This window comes from Typha latifolia, chromosome 13, assembly GCF_019914945.1.
Source record: "Typha latifolia isolate L0001 chromosome 13, TyphaL0001v2, whole genome shotgun sequence".
In the NCBI taxonomy this organism is placed as follows: Eukaryota; Viridiplantae; Streptophyta; class Magnoliopsida; order Poales; family Typhaceae; genus Typha; species Typha latifolia.
In genome coordinates, this window is record NC_133098.1 from 1,895,286 (window position 1) to 1,914,985 (window position 19,700).

The 19,700-nt window shown below is 35.4% G+C and overlaps 4 protein-coding genes across 5 annotated transcripts; 3 read left to right on the forward strand and 1 right to left on the reverse strand.

The window, feature by feature from the left end:
- The first annotated feature begins 748 nt into the window (after window positions 1–748).
- Window positions 749–4,253, forward strand: LOC140800332 (UDP-N-acetylglucosamine transporter ROCK1). Of its 2 annotated transcripts, none has more exons than XM_073155065.1 (7): window positions 749–1,036; window positions 1,818–1,866; window positions 1,961–2,187; window positions 2,495–2,693; window positions 2,777–2,920; window positions 3,692–3,766; window positions 3,846–4,253. In XM_073155065.1, exons 1-7 carry the CDS (start codon window positions 909–911, stop codon window positions 4,005–4,007), a joined length of 984 nt encoding a protein of 327 aa, XP_073011166.1. In that variant the 5' UTR covers window positions 749–908; the 3' UTR covers window positions 4,008–4,253. The 2 variants fall into 2 exon arrangements, with proteins under 2 accessions (XP_073011166.1, XP_073011167.1); XM_073155066.1 differs by having other exon boundaries at window positions 792–1,036; window positions 3,699–3,766.
- Window positions 4,254–4,656: 403 nt separating this feature from the next.
- LOC140800433 (large ribosomal subunit protein uL29c) lies at window positions 4,657–6,537 on the forward strand. The gene is made up of 2 exons (XM_073155230.1): window positions 4,657–5,126; window positions 6,153–6,537. The coding sequence occupies exons 1-2, from the start codon at window positions 4,749–4,751 to the stop codon at window positions 6,324–6,326; spliced, it is 552 nt and encodes a 183-aa protein (XP_073011331.1). The 5' UTR covers window positions 4,657–4,748; the 3' UTR covers window positions 6,327–6,537.
- Window positions 6,538–9,719: 3,182 nt separating this feature from the next.
- LOC140800233 (transcription factor MYB93-like) lies at window positions 9,720–11,242 on the reverse strand. The gene is made up of 3 exons (XM_073154909.1): window positions 10,995–11,242; window positions 10,746–10,875; window positions 9,720–10,636 (listed from the first exon to the last, which is right to left on the reverse strand). The coding sequence occupies exons 1-3, from the start codon at window positions 11,125–11,127 to the stop codon at window positions 10,012–10,014; spliced, it is 888 nt and encodes a 295-aa protein (XP_073011010.1). The 5' UTR covers window positions 11,128–11,242; the 3' UTR covers window positions 9,720–10,011.
- Window positions 11,243–16,007: 4,765 nt separating this feature from the next.
- Window positions 16,008–19,637, forward strand: LOC140800234 (probable protein phosphatase 2C 41). The gene is made up of 6 exons (XM_073154911.1): window positions 16,008–16,110; window positions 16,220–16,406; window positions 17,391–17,630; window positions 17,725–18,001; window positions 18,904–19,058; window positions 19,150–19,637. Exons 2-6 carry the CDS (start codon window positions 16,368–16,370, stop codon window positions 19,288–19,290), a joined length of 852 nt encoding a protein of 283 aa, XP_073011012.1. The 5' UTR covers window positions 16,008–16,110; window positions 16,220–16,367; the 3' UTR covers window positions 19,291–19,637.
- Window positions 19,638–19,700: the final 63 nt, after the last annotated feature.

Below are 19,700 nucleotides of genomic sequence, written 5' to 3' on the forward strand. Positions count from 1 at the left end.
TGATAAATGTACTCCGATATTTGGAAATTGTACTTCATCTTTACCTTTCCAAAGTTAGAGATTTTTTTCACTTCACACCCTACATTATATGTTTATTTTAATTTACATCCATTTGGAAGAGATTTTATTTTACCAAACTCAATACTAAAAAAAAAAGTCTATTTTACTGTAGCTACTAATAAAACGTGAATTTACTAATATTTTATTTTATCTTTATAGAATTAAATTATTAGTATTTTAGCTTAAATATATATGTCTTCGTTTAGCGGTTTACTTTGAGAGAAAATATTAAATTCTCAGTCAAAAGACTGGATAAAAAATTTGAAATTAATATTTGGAAGAGTTATCAATCTATAATTCTTTTTCATAATTCATAATAATATACTTTATATCAAAAATAAATAATCGAACATAAAATTACGACATTAAATTTTTTTATTTATATATTTCTTGTTTAAGGTTTAATTAAATTTCATTAAAAAATATTAGGTTTGTTTCTCTTTTATCTTCTTAACATCATATTATATGTCAAAAATAGGCTATCAATTATAAAATTAACCTTCAAAATTAAGTAGTTCCGTATTTTATGTGAGAAAGAAGATTCAATAAAAACTAGTATAGTTCTTTTTTTTAAAATAAGTTCAGCGGTATAGTGAAGGCTATAATAAAACTAACTTATTTTGATACTAGGTTTGTGGTTCAGTCTATTTAGGTAAATAAAGGTTTCGGAGAGTGCTAGTTTGGGAAAAATAAAAATAAAACTCCATACTTTTAACCCGACTCTAGTGACGGTGACGCGATCCGCCAAAGCAAAAGGTTGGGAGAGAAGGTTTGGAGAGGAGGCAAGCCTCAAGAGTGTTGCTTTCTCTCCCACTCGCTTGCTCCCCCTTCTTCCTTCGTCGCCTTTGATGGCTTCGGTTACTACTGCGACGCGGCGCAAAGACTCGGTTCAGCCGAAGGCGAAGGTTTGGCTCTACCTCCTGCTCCTCACGCTCCAGTACGGCGCCCAGCCGCTGGTCTCGAAACGCTTCGTCAGGTTGCGATCCTGTCCCTTTCCTCCTTTTCCCCTTCCGATATCTTCGGAATCCCTTAGCTTCTCCTGAATTTTGTTATTTTTTGTGTTGGGATTGGAATCTTTGGAGATGGATTCAAGTTCGCAGATTAAATTTTAGCCGCGATGTTAGAAGCAGTGCGAGCTTAGGGTTTTGTTTCTTGGGAATTTGATTCCATATTATCCTTGAAACGTATCGACACTAAGATTTATATTTATTGCTCACTAAGTCAAGAAATTGGCATTCTTTCTGCGATGTGTTGGAACAAATGAGACGATCGTCACGAATTTACTTTTGCTATCTTGAGGTGATGTCAGTGCTGATCACAAATTATTAGGCTTTTTCTTCTTGGAAAGTATCTAAAAAGTCAAACTTTCATGGGCATCAATAACTACTTAACTAGGTACCTCAATGAGATAACAAGTCATGCATTTAGTCCTTTGAAAGTGATTCTTACTTGCCATTTTCTCATCAAAGTTTTTGGAAGTAGTTTCTATTACCTGTGATGTATTCCATTTCCAATCTGCTAAAGTTTCACTTTTCCAAGATGAATTTTGAAATGTAGTTGTAGTTGTTTGGACTATATGCTATATTTACTTACAATAATATAGTTCCTGCTGGAGTGCTGCTCTGGTGGATTTTGATGGTGATGTTCAAATATAGGAACTTCTTTCTTGGCACAAATAACTAAGAAATACAAACATTGAAAGAACATTTTGCTACTACTTGATGCTAAAGATCTCCTGCATTACTTCACTGCTGCAGGCGAGAAGTTATTGTGACCTCATTAGTCCTAGCATGTGAGGTGGCAAAGGTAATTCAGAACAGTATATATTCCAATATAGTACTATTCTAAGATGATTTTTCTGTATCTATTTCAGATGCATAACACTGAATTTTTGTTTTAGGTTCTCTGTGCACTGATTCTTTTAGCTGTGGAAGGTAGTTTGAAGAGACAATATGATCAGTGGACTCTTATTGGATCTTTAACTGCATCAGGACTTCCTGCAGCCATTTACGCTTTACAGAATAGCTTGTTGCAGATATCTTACAAGAATCTAGATTCTCTCACCTTTTCAATCCTTAACCAGACGAAATTATTCTTCACAGCATTATTTATGTACCTTATTTTACGGTATGATTTTGTTTCCCCTTTGCATTTTATTGTGGGCAGGGTAAAGATTCATTTAGGCTTTAGACATGGCTTATATATGTACATCCTCCAAGTTACAGCAGAAGTGATGTAATGTCATTCTTTCATCATCAATAGTCACTGTATGATCAACAGATAAATGACAGCATGTATCATCAATTAACAGTAATCATCATTATTTTATTAGGCATACAGTCTACTTTTACTCTATTACAGGAAGATGCAGGTCTGGTGGAAAATCATTTTGGATCCCCATTCATCCACTAATTACTTTTGGGAAAATCTGCAGGCAGAAGCAGTCAGCTAAACAAGTAGGAGCTCTGGCCTTATTGATTATTGCTGCCATACTTTTGAGTGTTGGTGAGAGCTCTGGTCGAGGTTCTAGTGGTGGTAGTGCTGATCAAGTTTTATTATATGGTATCGTTCCTGTTATGATTGCTTCTGTGCTCTCTGGTTTGGCTTCTTCTTTGTGCCAATGGGCTTCTCAGGTCAGGTTTTGTAGGAACTTCTTGGGAAAATAATTCCTCACTGCCGTCAATTTTCTTTCACTCTTAACTTCCTTCTTTTGTAGGTTAAAAAACACACTTCATACTTAATGACAGTAGAAATGTCACTTTTTGGAAGTATGTGCTTGTTGGCAAGTACCTCACAGTCACCAGATGGAGAGGCCATCAGAAAGTATGGATTCTTTCATGGTTGGACCATGTGGACTCTGGTAAGTGTCAATGTCTCTTGATATTTGCAGTCATATTTATGTACATTGTTAGTCATAGATGTTTCCACTTTCCACATACTACTGGTTAACATTTTCCACAATTCTATTTGACCAAAGAGGTCTTATACCATTTCCTGCCTCTCACAAAGTCCTTATGAAATGTACCAGTCCTTTGATCCTTTTATTTTTCCCATTTTCATTCTAATGCCACAAAGTCACAATATGTTAACCTTGAGTATCAGTGTAAGTCGATCTAATTTTCCTTGTTCCATTGAAAGTTATTATTAGTCTGAGCAGAAACAGGAAGACAGAATAACCAAGTGATGTCAGGCTATCGGATAATTCTGAACGTATTCATGGTTTTGATTATTGAATACTTCTCAATATTAGAATTGAGAAGATTATTCAAGACATTTATCTCGTGTTTCACTTCTACACATCTTCTTTTTCCCCTTTTAAAGCATTTCATACCTTGAATAAGCTTAGAAACACTTGTGATATGTATAATCATTAGGAATTGGCCATTGAAACCTTACAGAATTAATTGAAACCTTGAGGCTGCTGCTGGTAGTCCATTTTTATAGACACCTACTAGGTTAGTTACAGCAAAATAATATGACATCTCAGATGGAATGACATTCAAAATATATATATATATGTATTACTTTTACGAATAAAACCTTTTCTGATTAAGTGAATGCCAATTTTAAAACAAGCAAATATTGTTTTATTCTGTGTTGCTATTGCATAAATATTTATCCTCTTTCTTAGATACCAGTTATATCCAATGCTGTTGGAGGAATTCTTGTTGGCCTTGTCACAGCTTATGCAGGAGGTGTCAGAAAGGCAAGCAGCACTTATCAACTAGTTTCTTCTTCTTCTCTTTGTCCTTTCTATCTTTGTAGCTTATATTTTGTTTATGCAGGGTTTTGTCATAGTATCAGCGCTGCTTGTTACCGCGCTGCTGCAGTTCCTTTTTGACGGGAAACCACCATCCCTGTATTGCTTGGCGGCATTACCTCTTGTAGTCACCAGCATATTTGTATACCAGAAGTATCCTTACGTTCACAGGAAGAAGAAAGACTGACAAATTATCCCCTTGGAAGAGTGCTACTTGGACTTTGACATAGTTTGGATTCTACTAACCATTTATCATATCAGCATAATTACTAGTACCCGGGGTTGAAGAACTTGTATGTAGTAGTATTGTTATGTTGAAACTATACTGGAAATGTAAGCTAATTCACGGATTATTCAAGAACTGTTGTAGCCTATATGAACATAACGAATTCATCTTCTTTAAATAATATAGCTATTCATTGCTTTATTGTTAGTTATGCATTGTAAACAAGTGAGACAGGGATCATCAACACAAAGCTCTGTAACTTTATTGGTACTATTCAAGTTGCTACTTGAGGCATTTATATTGCCAACGGGCTCTCATGTTGAACGAGTATTCATTCTTTGGTTCTACTCTTGAAGGCCATATAGTAGTTTAACTAAATACCATTAAAAAAGTTTGACATGCTTATATCCAACTGCTTGATATAAACTACTATTTCTTTAAAAAATAACTAAGTTTGGCAAATTAATTTTAGTGAAATTTGAACTAACCAACTGAGCTCAATCTGATTGGAATGGCAGCATGGTCTGGTCTCGTTACAATCCATCCAAAATTACTGTTAACAATAATTGGAGGTAACCATACAGTGGGTGCCCTTATCCCCCACCCATTTATCGGAGGAAATAAAGCAAACAAAAGGTTGCGGTGCGTTATCCTTTTATCGCCAGCTTCAGTTCGAGAGCAAGACGAGAAGAGCAAAAGAAGATGATATCGCTGGCGGTATCCTCACCTCTCTCCTCCTCTCCCCGCGGGATCTCCTCTTCCGCGTCTCGTTCGCCTCCTTCTCCTCCTCCCTTTAGGATGGCGTCTCCCTTCCCTTCTCTCAAGTCTTCCTTCCATGGCATCCGAATCGGGAACGCCGTCCGAGTCCCGACGCCGTTGCCGTACCGAGGTGGCGGCAACGAGCGGATGGTGGTGCGGATGGCGAAGAGAGAGGAGGAGTTGAAGGAGATAAGGGCGAAGACGACGGAGGAGATCAACGAAGAGGTGGTCGACCTCAAGGGGGAGCTATTCATGCTCCGCCTCCAGAAGTCGGCGAGGAACGAGTTCACATCCAGCGAGTTCCGCCGCATGCGGAAGAGGGTACTCTAATTTCTCAGCAAAGCTCAGTAATTTAAATGTCTTTTTTATTATCTCTTTCTTGTGGTTTACCTTGTTGGTCGGTTGTGAATTGGGATATAATTGAGCTTGTTTAAGGCTTGAGATGGCATGGAGGAAGTTGATGAGTTATTCTATCTTTGAGAGGTCACAGCTCTTAGGTGATTAGGGGTTTGGAGTTGGTAGTGAAATTATACCTAATTAACATACAATGCGAGAATTTATGGAAACAGAGAATATGGAAAAATTGTATATCATTGCTGAAAGTCAAAGTAAATAAGCTAGACATCATCATATTATACTATTAGTCATTGAGTTCCCTGATACCAAGTAGTTCCCGTTACTAGCTTCAAGTTGCTTTGATGCATCTCATGTTCATACAACATGCTGCACAGGCTTTTATGTGCTTTCAATGCCTATGGTTTTTAGTAGTTATAAGCAATGGCAGTGTTTGATGCAACTTAGCTTAAAGAGAAGTATGGATTAGATTGTTAACCTTTGATTGGAAAGTAACAACTATAACTTGTTTGCATACCAATTTTTGGTAGTGTTCGAATAAGAACTAGAAGAAAATTTCACATTTCAATTCATTGTCATTAGACTAATAGACTTTGACCAAAGAGAACCATCTGTTACAGGATTCGTTTCTAGCACTTATAACTACCATGAAGAAATTGATAATTGAAGAATCCATTGAAGAACTTTCTGGCCTGTATGGCTTCATAGCTTTCCTTTAAAGTCGTTAATGTTGCTGACAATGTTTTCCTTTGGTAATATGTTAGTACCTTTAATTAGTTTGCTTTTATGCTATGAATTATGTTAAATGGACATACCGACAATGAAGTAAATATGATATCTCTCTGATATCATGATAGCAGCAGGAGTGGACCATTAAACAAGAACATGAAGAGTAGTGTAATTTTATAAGTTCAAGTAACAAGAGGTACACCAGAAAGTCGATGCAATTTAAACTTTAAAGTAATCACTAATATCAGTTTTACTTTACATCAGATTGCTCGTATGATGACTGTGAAAAGAGAAAGGGAAATTGAAGAAGGGATCAACAAAAGATTGTCCAGGAAACTTGATAAGAAATGGAAGCGAAGTATTGTAGTAAGGCCACCACCATCATTGAGGAAGAAACAGGAAGAGGAAAAAGCAGCAGAAGCGGATAAGTCAGCATAGTTCAGTCCATTTGGTCTAAAGCAAGGTCCCTTTTCTCTTTGCAATGACTCTATTGTTTGTGATAGGAATGCTGTAGTTTGAACTAATTTAAAATTTTCATTAGAGTTGTGTAAGTGAGGCCCTTTCTGTCAAAACCAGAAGAATTATGTAACTGTGTTCTGGTTGTTTAGCAAAATTATCAATCTCAATTCATACAATTGCTTCCTCTTTCTATCTGCTGATGTTTATTAGTTCTGGTTTTGACCAATTTTGGGCAAAGAAGTTCAGGGTGATGCAATGTGATATCCATGTTTTGTAAAAGAAAAACTTGAGTTTGATCAGTAATTCCCAATATTTGACAATCCTAGAACACATAAATTCCAATCCGCTTGAAGTGTTGGTCAACATGTAGGTTGTAATTGTCCTTCAAACACCACACATTGACTACTGAGAACATGCATCAGATCAGCAAATTTGTGATGTCATATTTGGGTGCACTACTGCTAGATATGGGTGGGTCATTTTCTTTTACTCTCAGCAGACACTAATTATAGCCCAGCCAGGTAAGTGTATCTGATGTTCCATTCTGATCATGATTTACATTGATCTACAAACAGGCGCCATCAGATTTGAGAATAGTTAAAGTTGGGAGGCATAATTTTCCAATTTTATTAGTTGGATATGCTAGTCAAACAAAAATGTGTTTACTTTAGACTAGCTATTTATCATTCCCATTCAACTTGCGATACAATTACATTCATAAATCAGGAAGTTTCTTTCCTTTTTGCTTAAACTTGATTTCTAAATTTCATAAATGTGCTTCTTGGTCATCCTCAGCATAATGGTTTATCTGGTAAACAAGTTTCTGATTTCTTAATCACTTCTCTTGGATGACAATTTGTACATGCTTCACCTTTCAGTATTTCGTGAGATAGCCCTTCTGACAAGGTATTGCTATTGGAGAGGTATGCAATGTGATTACTAGAGGAACACCTTTTTTTATCTGGTTACTTTTGTTTCGCCTTCTATTTAAACATTTGAAGATACAGCTTTATAACATTTATTAGTAAATTGTGTTAATCCTATTAGCATCCGTAGGTAATAAATTTCACTGTGCTGGATATAAATAGCACATGAGTTAAATGTAAGATGCTCGTCTAGTACAAAAATTAGATTACCTAAAGAGTGCATTCCAGTTATCATTTGTTTCTCAGTTCTCCTATCCTTTTTCTAAATGGCACAGGAAACTTCATGATGTTGTATCCAACAGATGGAGCTGAGGATGAGGTAGAGTATTGACCAAACTAGCCTCCCCAATTACTTATTGTACATGCTTAATATACTCTAAAACTAAAATATAAGACTATGTATGTTCGATTGTTTGTAAACCGTTAACCCAGAGAACGATTTATATAGAAGTTTTAAATCCTCTAAATTTTTTTTGCGATTTCTATATAAGTTGTTAATCTAGATAAAGATTTATATTTGAAAGTCAAAAGTAATTTATATTTTTTTTCTAAAACTTAGGCAAATGTTGTAGAAGATTTGAAAGAAATCGTATAGAAGTCGCTGATTTGGATCAACGATTTTCAAACATACTTAATCTTATATTTAAGTTTTAAAATAAATTAGATATACAAGTCTGAGGAAAAAAAAATTGCGGTTCCTATATAAGTTGATAATCTAGATAAAGATTTATATTTGAAAGTCGAAAGTAATTTATATATAATTTTTTTTCTAAAACTTAGGCAAATGTTTTAGAAGATTTGGAAGAAGTCATTTAGAAGTTGCTGATTTGGGTCAACAATTTTCAAACACATTTAATCTTATATTTAAGTTTTAAAATAAATTATATATATATATATAATATTAAAGTCCGGCTTAAAATAGCCAAAATCTACGTATTAGGTACTCAAGTCTCCTTTTCATGCTTGTCAAACTTCCTTAACAACCACGACAAACCTCATTTTTAATCAAACTTATTTCACCTAAAACTCTTGCCGTGGAAATTTATGTTGTTGCTGCAGGAACATTTGGCAGTGAACTATTGGTTATCACCTAGAGAGTTGGAGTCTATAAGAACAATTAACATACAGATTAGACACTAACTATGGTTGTCAAATACCTAGGGTGCAGGAAGTTCCTGCACTTGAGGCTGAAGAGAATCTACAATGCTTTCAATCAGATCATATTATATACGAAATCAATCCCTTGTAGGATAAGAAAAGCATCAGCTTCACCTACTCACTGGGAAACTTTGGGGGATAATTCTTAGTCCTAAAGAGTTCTTATAGTAAGACAGGCTTGGTTCCTGACAAGGATGGAGAGGTTTGACATATGTTTCAAAACGTAGAACATGGCACTTGAAAAGGATTTATGATTGATACCATTTTTAAGATAATTTGAAATTGCATATCTTAATGTCTCAATTATTTGGTCCTTTTCCTGTCATTGCTGCTTGTCTGCACCCTTCTTTAAAGCCTTGATAAACTCTCTAACTGCCAGATATGACATATTTCTTTTCTATTCCTTAATTTTGTTTTGCTTATATGATGATTTCATGAAGGTTGGATTTCCTAGTATTGTTTCAATATACACTTCCTGCACACAAGCTTTAGGTTCATTGTAACCTGAGAAAGTTAAGTTAAGATTCTCTTTTATTATTTTTTAGGAGAAATTGCACTTTGCTTGATTCAATTTTTTAAAATTTATGTATACTTTTAACTTAAACACTTAACCCTCTTATAGTATTGACTAAAATGGAACCGTTATTTTTTTTACTATATTTAATCAAATTAAAATTTGCTTTTATAAATGTTCATTAAAGATAAAGTTGTAGAAAATTTAATAGGCTTTCCAACGCATTTAAAATAATACTAAGTAGATTTATAATGACAAAGACATGAAAAACATATTGAAAGATGTATGTTTTTATGATATCTTTATCATTGAAAATCCTATTGATATTATTTTAGATGCTTTAAAAAGTCTATCAAATCCTCTACAATTTATCTCCAATGAAGATTTACAAATTTGAGTTGTGTTTGATTAAATACGATGAAAATTAATAATGGTCACACCTTGGTCAATACTATATAAAAATTAAGTGTTTAAGTAGAAAGTACATAAAATTTTTATGAAATAAAAAACCAAACCATTCGGGACTAACTTGCAATTAACCCTAATTATTAAGTTAACCTAAACTCGAAATCTCTCTACCCATCACTTGCATATATTCAGAAAGCAACCAGAACCATTTGAGCCATTTATTATCTGATTCTAATAAATTTTAAGTCTCTGGCGCAACTAAGAATGCAAGTTGTGATTTTGAGAATGATGCAAGCAAATCGTTAGAAAGATCCTCCTCTTCCTCATGCGAGTGCTGGTCATTATATATTTTCCTTGGATAATATGGAAGAGAAGCAAACAGAATAAAAACCATGTGAACAATATGTATATGTGTACATACAAGTACTCCAAGTATCTGTACACCTACTACAATACATTGAAGTCAACAACCAACAATACATTGAAAAGAACTCAAACTTCCTATAGATAACAATCAACAATAATAACAACACACACACACCAAAAGTGTATCTGTATAACTACTACAATACATTGATGTCAACAATCAATGCATAGTAAGAACTACAATACTGAACTCAAACTTCCTATAGGCAAGAGAGAGAGGGAGAGAGAGAGATCAAGCAAACTTTGTCATGATTTGGTCATCAAGAAACAGGTCATGCCAAGAGAAACAAGGAGTGCTACTGCAATGATCCCCCTGGCTGGGAACAGGCATATCAATGAGGGGAGGAAGAGAAGACTCGTAATTATGGCGTGTTTCATTGCTCAGGGGCTGCTGAAAGAAAGAGTATGACGGCATCTGGATATCTTGCGCTTCGCTAATAACTTTGTTCTGGCTACTAATGTCGTGAGCAAGAGTTGGAGAATGCACTGCGGACAAGGAAGCCATATGTGGCGAACTCAAAATGCCCATGGTCTCCAAGTCCGTTGTATTGGTGATCATAGCGCTAAGACTACTAGTGCAAGGGCTGCCAGCAACGGCGGACTGGAGGAGGTACGGCGAGCACTGCAACTTGACCTCCTGCAGAAGGGCAGCGTGATCATTAATCCAAGATCTTTGCTCCACAAGGTTGGCAAGGGCGAGGAGCTGCGGTACTATGGAGCCGAAGAAGTCGGTCCTGGGCCGATGAGTCATCGGGTCGATGCCCATCTGGATCAGCTTCTTCTTGAGGTGGGTGTTCCAGAAGTTCTTGATCTCGTTGTCAGTCCGGCCAGGCAGGTGCTTCGCGATCGCCGACCACCTGAGATGTTCAACAGAAGAAAGAAGATCGATTTTTGGGATCAGCTCAATGCAACAGTGAGTTTGAAAAAGAAAGCTGGCATATATATATATATGGAGATGCAGCTTACTTGTTGCCAAGCATGGAGTGGAGGTTAAGGATGGTTTGCTCTTCCTCTCGGGAGAAGTTGCCTCTCTTGATGTCTGGCTTCAGGTAGTTGGTCCATCTCAGCCTGCAGCTCTTGCCACATCTATTGAGTCCTAAAGAGAGAGAGAGGAAAAAGAAAAAGAAAAAAAAGAGCATCACATTATAGAGTAAGATCTAGAGAAAGAGAGAGTAATTTAGATAAAGATAGCAATGGAGAATGAGATGAGAGGACCAGCAAGTCTTGGAAGAGCTCTCCAGCTTCCATGGCCATGATTCTGGATGTACTCCGCCAGTTTCTGGTCCTCTTCAGGAGTCCAAGGACCCTTCTTGATGCCATTCGCATCAGAACAAGGTGGTCTTCCCATATTGAATGGAATACTGCAGCTAGGTAGAGATATTAAGGAGAACAGTTGAGACTAAGTATAACTTCCTCTTTCAGATGTCCACCAGGTCCAACCCAATGACATTTTGTAATTTGGAAGCAGATCAATGGGCTGAGGCAGGGCACTTATAGCAGCACGAGGTGGGTATGCCCACTAAGTGTCCGTAGTAAGGCCCCACTGAACTGTTAACGTTATTCGCTTTTGGCTTAACTTTACAACAAAAAACAAAACAAAACAAAATTCCACTAGATCATGGCTTTCTTTTTATTTATACAGTCTGTGATCTTTATTTCACTTCTATTTGACGCTTAATTGCTCATTTCCCTTGTAGAGTTTAGATTAGAAAAGGAACTCGGGTGTCCTCATGTTATAGCCCACTGGCTAGTTGAGGATAAAGTTTGATGAGAATATGATTAGATTTGGAGCACGTGGCAGTAAAATAAATCCTCATACAATTTAGTGGAAGAGTACCCACTTGCAATTTGTTTGCAATATAACGAATTAGGTGATTAAATGATATCAGCATTTGAATTATGTTGAGGATGAATGATTGAGAATTCAAAAGAAGATTGAATTTGGCAGGATTTGCATTCATAATTACTAATGAAAAGAGTTGAAATACATAAACATAGCTATATATTATCAAAATTGTAACTTGCATGCATAGTAATTAGGTAAAATTCACATAGAAATCCATACAAATTAAGGAAAGAAATGGCCATCTTGGTGGCCTACCCTGGTCTAGAATGCTCCTTTGGGATTAGAAAGACTCCCCAAGCACGCAACTCAACGTAAGCAAATACTATATCATCATCCCTCACCTTCCCCTCCTTTCCTCAAAGATCACAAACCAGAAGAAAAAAGAGTACATATTATATCAGATATCAGTGTATTAGTTATCTGTATTGATAGAAAGATATCTTCGTGGGGTGTGAAAAATTTCGATGGAAGAAATAAAAAGTCATTCAAGACCATTCACACAAGGAATAAAATGTATATCTTCTACTCAATGCCATACTGCATCCTACTTGAATCAAAATGCTATGAAGTAGAAATGTGTTTGGATCAGAATGTTAGCAGCAAGAAAGATTAACTGCTTCTCTATATAGCAACTGTAAAATTCTAAGCTACTGTGTCTATGATTAGAATGAGACATGAACATATTCTTTTTCTTTCAATTTAGGCATTCTTCCTTACTGATTCACTTTGTCTGAACTTATTGACAAGAATATGAATCAGCCATCATCATACATAATTACGGTCACCGCGATCATATGAGATAATATATTATCTCCATTAGATCCTACAGCAGGGAAGAAGTCATTGGCTCTTGTTAAACACTACTAGTACTCGTAAATTTGTATTAATTTTTTTCCGCAATTTGATGAGAATGACAGAGCGAGCTTCCTGAAAATTCTAATTAAAGAACTAGAGGTTTGTTACAAAGACAAGTTAATAATAAAAACTAATGTCTAGGGGAGATGGGCAGCAGTTGCGAGTAAGAGTCAATGCAAAAGGACAACTGAAGGAGAAAGGCACTGTGATGTATCCCTTCCAACTAATATTTCATTTTGCATCTTCCAAATATGTCAAAATCAAACATCTCACTCTCAGTTGAAGAACTTAAATTTTGTAATAGTAATCATAAATGAGCAGAAGTACCGTAATTTGCCAATGCTGAATAATACAGATAAACTAAAATAGTGCAAGATAATTGTTAATTTCGACTAAAAAGCATCACAGTTGGCTAGTTTTATAGGCCTAATCTTGATTAGATATGAAAAGGATAAAAATATGTTTGCTTATTGAACTAGTTTAGGAAGGGTCTCTAAACTAAAGCAAATAAGGTCATAAAGACTAAGATAAGTATTTCATATATTTGAGGCCCTGCACAAGTGGGCAGTACCTAATTCATTGTTCAAACCAATAATTCCTTGTAACTAATGAACACTACAACTGTTAATGAGTAGTATATTGGATGCAGGGCCCTGCAGATCCGATGCTAAATTCATCAGATCTTGACCATTTCAATATAAATTACTTACAAAACATGTGTGCTTTTGTTTATTTAAGGGCATTAATCTTCATAGCTGGCCAGTAGTTATGACCCATGTCTCTGCACTGTCCAAATCAGTTGTCATCACAGATACTAAAAATCTTTCTTCTTGTGGATGATGAGATTATGCAGTACTAGTACTGAGAAGCAAATTTAATTGTCAGTAAGAGGAAGAACTATAAGATAAACTGATATCAGAATGTTTGCAAATGAGTCATATAGATTAATTTGTTTAGTGTGTGAAACAAAATGGAAAACAAATTAAACCACGCATCATACGAAGAGAAAAAAACTTCTCCAATTAATGCTCATACCTCTTGAGAGACTGAGTCTTAACATGATCGAAGATTTCCAAGGAGCAAGAATAAGCTTCCATAGGGATGCCAGGCTCCTCCAAGTGTCTCACTAAAACATTAATACTGAAAGTGAAAGATCCTTGACTAGTAGTCAAGTTGCTATCACATTATGATACAAAGACATAGTACCTATTTTGTTTGTCCTATTTTGTTTGTCAATAAATAAGTATCATCTGCAGCGTTTTCCTAACTGTTATACCTACTTCTCAAGAACTCCAATTTTGTTACTTTCACTTGACATAGAAGTTGATATTATAACTATGCTGCAACATCTGGGAGCTAGCTATCTGATACATCATTAACTTCTATAGGGACATTAACCAGACATTTCATTCAGTGGTTAACTTATTTATTTAGATTGATTGATTGATGCCAAAACATGGTTAGATCTATAAAGGTTTCCCTCTCTTCTTTTAACATTTATCACTTTAACATGACAGATTAAGATGATTAAGTTTCCAGAGAAGATGGATTACTTTTTTCAGAAATAAAGAAAACATAATAACAGTTGAACTAAAGCACTAAAAGCCAGAATGTAATAACTTTCAGATGATACACAGAAGACAATTCTATTATGTGTTATTAATTCCAAGTATATAGTAAAACCTCAAGAAAATATTAATCCAACTTGTGAAACTAATCATAATTATGACTAGTATTTAGCATTTGTTTTAAAATTAATGTTGCTGTCTGCCTTGACTTACAATCAACTTGCCAATTTGTCCCATTTTTTCACTAAATCATGACAAGTTGGTGGCAATACCATCATCCTTCAGAGCTTTTTTACTTCTTAAGCATGCTCAACTAAAATCAAATCTTAGGAAAATTTATAAAAAAGATCATACTTTTTGTCTTTATTATCATTCACATCCTGTCACACGAGTATTATTAGCCGTGCCCTTACATGCCACTTCTTATATCTTAAAAACACAGTTAACTTTTACATAACAACATATAATGAAATCTTGAATATTATATTACTTTCAAAAATAAAATATATAAATATCTAAAATACTCCTTGGTTGATCTTAAAATCTTGTTGCTTTTACTATATTCTAGGTTATTCACATAAGAAAACTGACATCAAAGTGTTTTTAAAGCATTAACAAAATACAAGGGTTAGATGAAAAAAAAAACTATATTGCTGGGTGTGAACGATAATAAAGTCAAAATAGAGGATGTTTTTGATAAATTTATGTAATCTAGCAAGGATGCTCATGGCATCAGTGAGAGAAAAATAAGCTTATATTAGGGCTGAAATGGCTCCATATGGGCCTAATAACAGACAGGCCCTATTGTCCAACTCAGGCCCAAATTTAATATTGTTGAGCTCATTCTCATTCCTATAGATTAGTGTTCCGAACTATCCCAAGTCGAAAATCAAGATCAATATTGTTAATTATATTTTTATTTTTATTATTATTACCTTTTTTTATAACCTAAGCTACACTCATCCCATGGAGTTATTGACTATTTTGTGTTTGTCAGACCTTTTTTTATCACGTCTGTCTAATTCATCTCAAATTCAAAATTACTAATCGAGTCACTAAGAAAGGCTTGTTTGGTTGAAGATTAAGCTTTAAATTTGATTAGTTGGTCTTATTTCTTAGTATTAAATTTTTAAAGAATAAATTTGATTAGATATAAAAAAGATTAGTTATTGAAACAAGTTAAGAGTCCCTGAATTCAAACCAAACGGGTCTAAGTTAATAGGAGAAGAACTTATATATGAAAGTCATCGTCTCGATCAGCTTTTTATTTATTTATCAAACTAGCCATCTCAAACTAGTTTTTTACGAATCTAATATACTTTAAAATTAAATACGAAACTACGCGAGTTCGAAAATTATTGAATGACTTTATTTGAAAGTTGTTATCCAAGCGGATTTACTAAACTAGTATATTTTAAAGTAAGTAGTCGAGAAGTCTCAAATTTAGGTAGTGAGAGTCTAAGTTTAAGTTGGACTTCCCTTCAATTGAAAGAAGAGAGAGTCATGTTCTAATTTAAATATGAGATTATGTGAGTTTGAAAACTGTTGAACAGGATATCAACTTCTATTTAAAAGTTGTTGTTAGTTTAACGATTTATATAGAAATTTAAAAGTTACTGAAAAAATGCTGAGAGAAATTTTTTTCATATAAATCGCTGAATTCTCCCGCCAATACCTAGTCTTGTTAGACACACGTAAAAAATTTGTGACATACTTAAAATAGTTAAACACTCCAAAACCTCCCCATTCGTGTTCGGATTCTTCAATGATTAGGTAGATTCTATGGCAATCCAACGTCTCTCCTTCCTTCGAGCCTCACGAGCGGCAGCCGTTGGATCACGATTGGGCCCGTCCAATCGCATCCTAATCGATTCAAAGACCATCTCAGCTTGAAGGAAACAAAAGTCAACCTTTTTTCACTCTTGAATTTGTACGATTTGCAGTCTTGCAGTTATTTCTCGATTTACTGCAAAGAAAGTCTCAAGTTGCACCACCGAATAATCTTCTCCCACACTGTTCTTGGCGATCATAGCGTATCAAACTCGTTGGCTTCCACGACGAAGTCAGCATGGCAGCCTTTGTCTCCCGAGTTCCTCTTTAATTTTCTTCTCCTTTCGATTTCTCTTGCGGTGTGGTTGGTTGATTCGTAAGACCCATCTCTTGATGCCCAGATTTTCGATTAGCGATCTTGGATTTGGTTTCGGGTCGCAAGGTTTGCAGTTCCGTGAACATCTCGAGGTTTCGGGAACTGGGTCTCGCTCAAAATCGAATCTTGGGGTTGGCGGAAGGAGTACATGTTGCGGACTTAGCTGAGGATTCATGGATAGATTATGCTGCTTCCGAGCGTGCTGTTCTCAGGTTTGTGATGATCTAAACAATAGTTCTTTTTTAGTGATTGAGCATTAATTTTGGAACTACTAAATTCTCAAGAATTTTTTCTCCTTTTGCGTTGATTTTATCTGTGGGGGGAGTTCATAGTATTTTTGTTTTTATCATTAGATTGAAGATCTACCTTTGGAGTTTCTTCTATATTCAATAAATTTCTTCTATACATCAGTGAGGGTTTCGAGTTGAACTATAGAGATAGTGGCAGTTTCTTTATTTTACAGTAGTAAAACCTTGATCTGATCATTCTGCAGAAGATTCAATGTTTCCATTCACTCCAGGGAATTATCTGGCTCATTCTAAACAAAAAGGATGTTTTCATGATTAAATTGACAACATTATCTGATTGTTGTTTGAAGCGGGATTGCCTGATCCCAATTGTTTCAAAGAGTTCATGTGTAGATAGCTCAGGTTTATCTCAATTTGTCATCTTGAGAGAAATGAAAGTTTGCTGAAGGTGTACTTGAACTTGAGAGGTTGGGTGCCTACTAAGGAGGGAATGAAAACCAAACCTAATACTAGATAAATCTTACAGATTCAATTCTAATCAAGTGATCAAGCTTGTCCATGAAAGGATAATCATCAATATCCCTCCAGCTTAACCTTAAACCTTGCAGGGAGAATTCCTTTAAGATGTAATTGTGGTGTGACAAATTGGAGCTTATGTTCATTGTAAAGTTGTCGTTGAGTCTCTTGTAACTTAAGAAGCCATGTATTGGTAGGGTGGGATATACTTTGTTATGCTTTAGTATGCCTAATTGTTAATTTAATCTTTTCTGATCCTGTATGCCCAAAATCTTTTTAAGTTTATAGTTTGTTTGGTAGATTTATTTCTGATATATCATCATCGCACATATTGCACAGAATAAAGTTCAAGCCCTGCTTTATTCCTTCCTTCCTGTGTCTCTATATGAGTTATTCTGAAAAGTCTAGATTGAGTCTAGATTTACTGTACAGTTGGCAGGTCCTTCCTCATCTTGTGGCAAAGGAAAAAGCACAGGTAGTCATGTCAAAGTTACCTACGGTTTTAGCCTTGTTAAAGGCATGGCAAATCATCCTATGGAGGATTATCATGTAGCCGAGTTTGTTCGCATAAATGGGCAAGAGCTTGGTCTATTTGCAATCTATGATGGCCATTTAGGAGATAATGTTGCAGCTTACTTACAGAAGCATCTGTTTGCTAACATCTTGAAAGAGGTGCTCTTTCCACTTATTCATACTGAATGCCATTAGAGACCTCTCATACTGGCACATGGGAATAATATATCGTCTTTGACTCTTTTCTTTACAGGAAGCGTTTTGGACCCATCCCGATAGGGCCATCATAAAAGCCTACGAGAAGACTGACCAGGCAATTCTTTCTCATAATCCAGATTTGGGACGAGGTGGATCCACTGCAGTTACTGCTATCCTCATGAATGGTATGAAGTTATGGATAGCCAATGTTGGTGATTCCCGAGCAGTTCTTTTAAAAGGAGGGGAAGTCCTACAAATGACAACAGATCATGAACCTAATGCTGAGCGTGCGAGTATTGAGAGAAGGGGCGGCTTTGTTTCAAACATACCAGGTTTCTCTGATTTTCTTTCACTGATGTCTAGTTTCATGTAATGATGTTTTTTCTTCGTATTATTTTTCTTCCCTTGATACTCTGTAGTTGCTGACTATTATAAATAGAAACCTTCGTTATTAAACTACTCTAATCATAACTGAGCCGTGATCCAACATAAGATACCTATACTCTCATTCTAGAGGGAGAGGGAGAGGGAGATGAAGAATTGTGTTGCTTGTGTGTGCTTGGTTCTCTGGATGGGAGTTGAAAAGGAAGTGAAGTCTACTGTATTTACTGACAACCATTCTTGGGGTTCTGTTAAGAAAACACAAATGCAATATCTCTCTAAATTACTTTAGCTACATATTGCTCTGCTGAAAACTGATTGATATTTTATTTTTCTTTTTAAGAACTAGCATATACTAATAAGTTAATTCTATTGAAAGGACAAAATAGACATTCTAGTAAGTTTATTCTCCACAAATTGTTCTATTACTGTAGTCTATCTCTAATTTCAGTATTTCAGATTACTTCTCTTTTTCCATCAGAAAATATCTGTGGAAAATTTTCCTCTCCTATCAGATTGTTCTGGTTAGTACTAACACTTACTTCAATGTCTTCATAGGTGGATAAACAAATTTAACTATTATCTGAGTGTGATCTACAAGGAAAAAAGTAATGCAATCTGATTTTGTGAACGTGTAAGTGAACCATGAGCTTAGATATGATGTATGACAAGTCTTGTAAGAAAAGATATGAAAATTTATAAGAAAACCTGTACAAATGGAAGGTGCTATTATATCCATGAAATGGGTGATAATTGATCTTACTTCTTAGAATTACCAACAATCCACCACTTTCAGCATGTCTCTTCGTATGAGTTTAATTATATCTGAGTGTCAGAACTGTGCAATTTGCAGGAGATGTTCCGAGAGTTAACGGTCAGCTAGCTGTTTCTCGAGCATTTGGAGACAAGGCTCTTAAATTACATTTGGGATCCGATCCTGACTTAAGATTTGAAGACATAAGTGCTGATACAGAGCTACTCATCCTTGCCAGTGATGGCCTTTGGAAGGTTGTTGTCTTTTGTTGATATTGATTGTTGATACCTTGGCCTCTTTCCTAGCTATATTAACAAATTCATATTTCTTTCACAATTCAACCAGGTTATGACCAATCATGAGGTAGTCGATCTTGTTAGAAAGACCAAAGACCCACAAGCAGCGGCGAAGCAATTAACAGCTGAAGCACTGAATAGAAATTCTACGGATGACATATCATGCATAGTTGTTAGATTTAAGTGGTGATAAATATCTTACAATTTCATGATGATCCTGGAGAATCAGTCCACTATATTATCCTGGCGTTAGACTTCCTGATGCTAAACATGGTAAAGCTGAGAGGGTTCTATGATATCATACTGTAAATGCTCTCGATTCATCGTTGTAAGATTAGTAATGTTTTTATTTCTCCTCTGTACAAGTTGTAAAGTTATGCTTTAGTCCAGATTTTTATGCAGAGCTTGCTGGGTGACCAGTATTTAGAATAATATGCACATTAGCACATTGCTATGAGGTATTCTATAATTTCCTTCTGTCATTGGCGATATTGTAATTGATTGGATTTATATCTATGGTGTTATAACTTGTCACCATGCTAACTGTTTGTAATTCTAATGGTTCTGCACTAACTTTTATATCAACTGTATGACTTCACT

Excerpts from the sequence above, each read along its gene's own strand:
- LOC140800332 (XM_073155065.1), top strand. The coding sequence starts at position 909 with ATGGCTTCGGTTACTACTGCGACGCGGCGCAAAGACTCGGTTCAGCCG. Across the intron at positions 2,188-2,494 it reads TTTATGTACCTTATTTTACG|GCAGAAGCAGTCAGCTAAAC; the intron begins GTATGATTTTGT and ends GAAAATCTGCAG. Across the intron at positions 3,767-3,845 it reads ATGCAGGAGGTGTCAGAAAG|GGTTTTGTCATAGTATCAGC; the intron begins GCAAGCAGCACT and ends TTGTTTATGCAG.
- LOC140800433 (XM_073155230.1), top strand. The coding sequence starts at position 4,749 with ATGATATCGCTGGCGGTATCCTCACCTCTCTCCTCCTCTCCCCGCGGG. Across the intron at positions 5,127-6,152 it reads TCCGCCGCATGCGGAAGAGG|ATTGCTCGTATGATGACTGT; the intron begins GTACTCTAATTT and ends ACTTTACATCAG.
- LOC140800233 (XM_073154909.1), bottom strand. The coding sequence starts at position 11,127 with ATGGGAAGACCACCTTGTTCTGATGCGAATGGCATCAAGAAGGGTCCT. Across the intron at positions 10,876-10,994 it reads AGCTCTTCCAAGACTTGCTG|GACTCAATAGATGTGGCAAG; the intron begins GTCCTCTCATCT and ends CTCTCTCTTTAG. Across the intron at positions 10,637-10,745 it reads CACTCCATGCTTGGCAACAA|GTGGTCGGCGATCGCGAAGC; the intron begins GTAAGCTGCATC and ends TGAACATCTCAG.
- LOC140800234 (XM_073154911.1), top strand. The coding sequence starts at position 16,368 with ATGGATAGATTATGCTGCTTCCGAGCGTGCTGTTCTCAG. Across the intron at positions 16,407-17,390 it reads TCCGAGCGTGCTGTTCTCAG|TTGGCAGGTCCTTCCTCATC; the intron begins GTTTGTGATGAT and ends TTTACTGTACAG. Across the intron at positions 17,631-17,724 it reads TTGCTAACATCTTGAAAGAG|GAAGCGTTTTGGACCCATCC; the intron begins GTGCTCTTTCCA and ends TTTTCTTTACAG.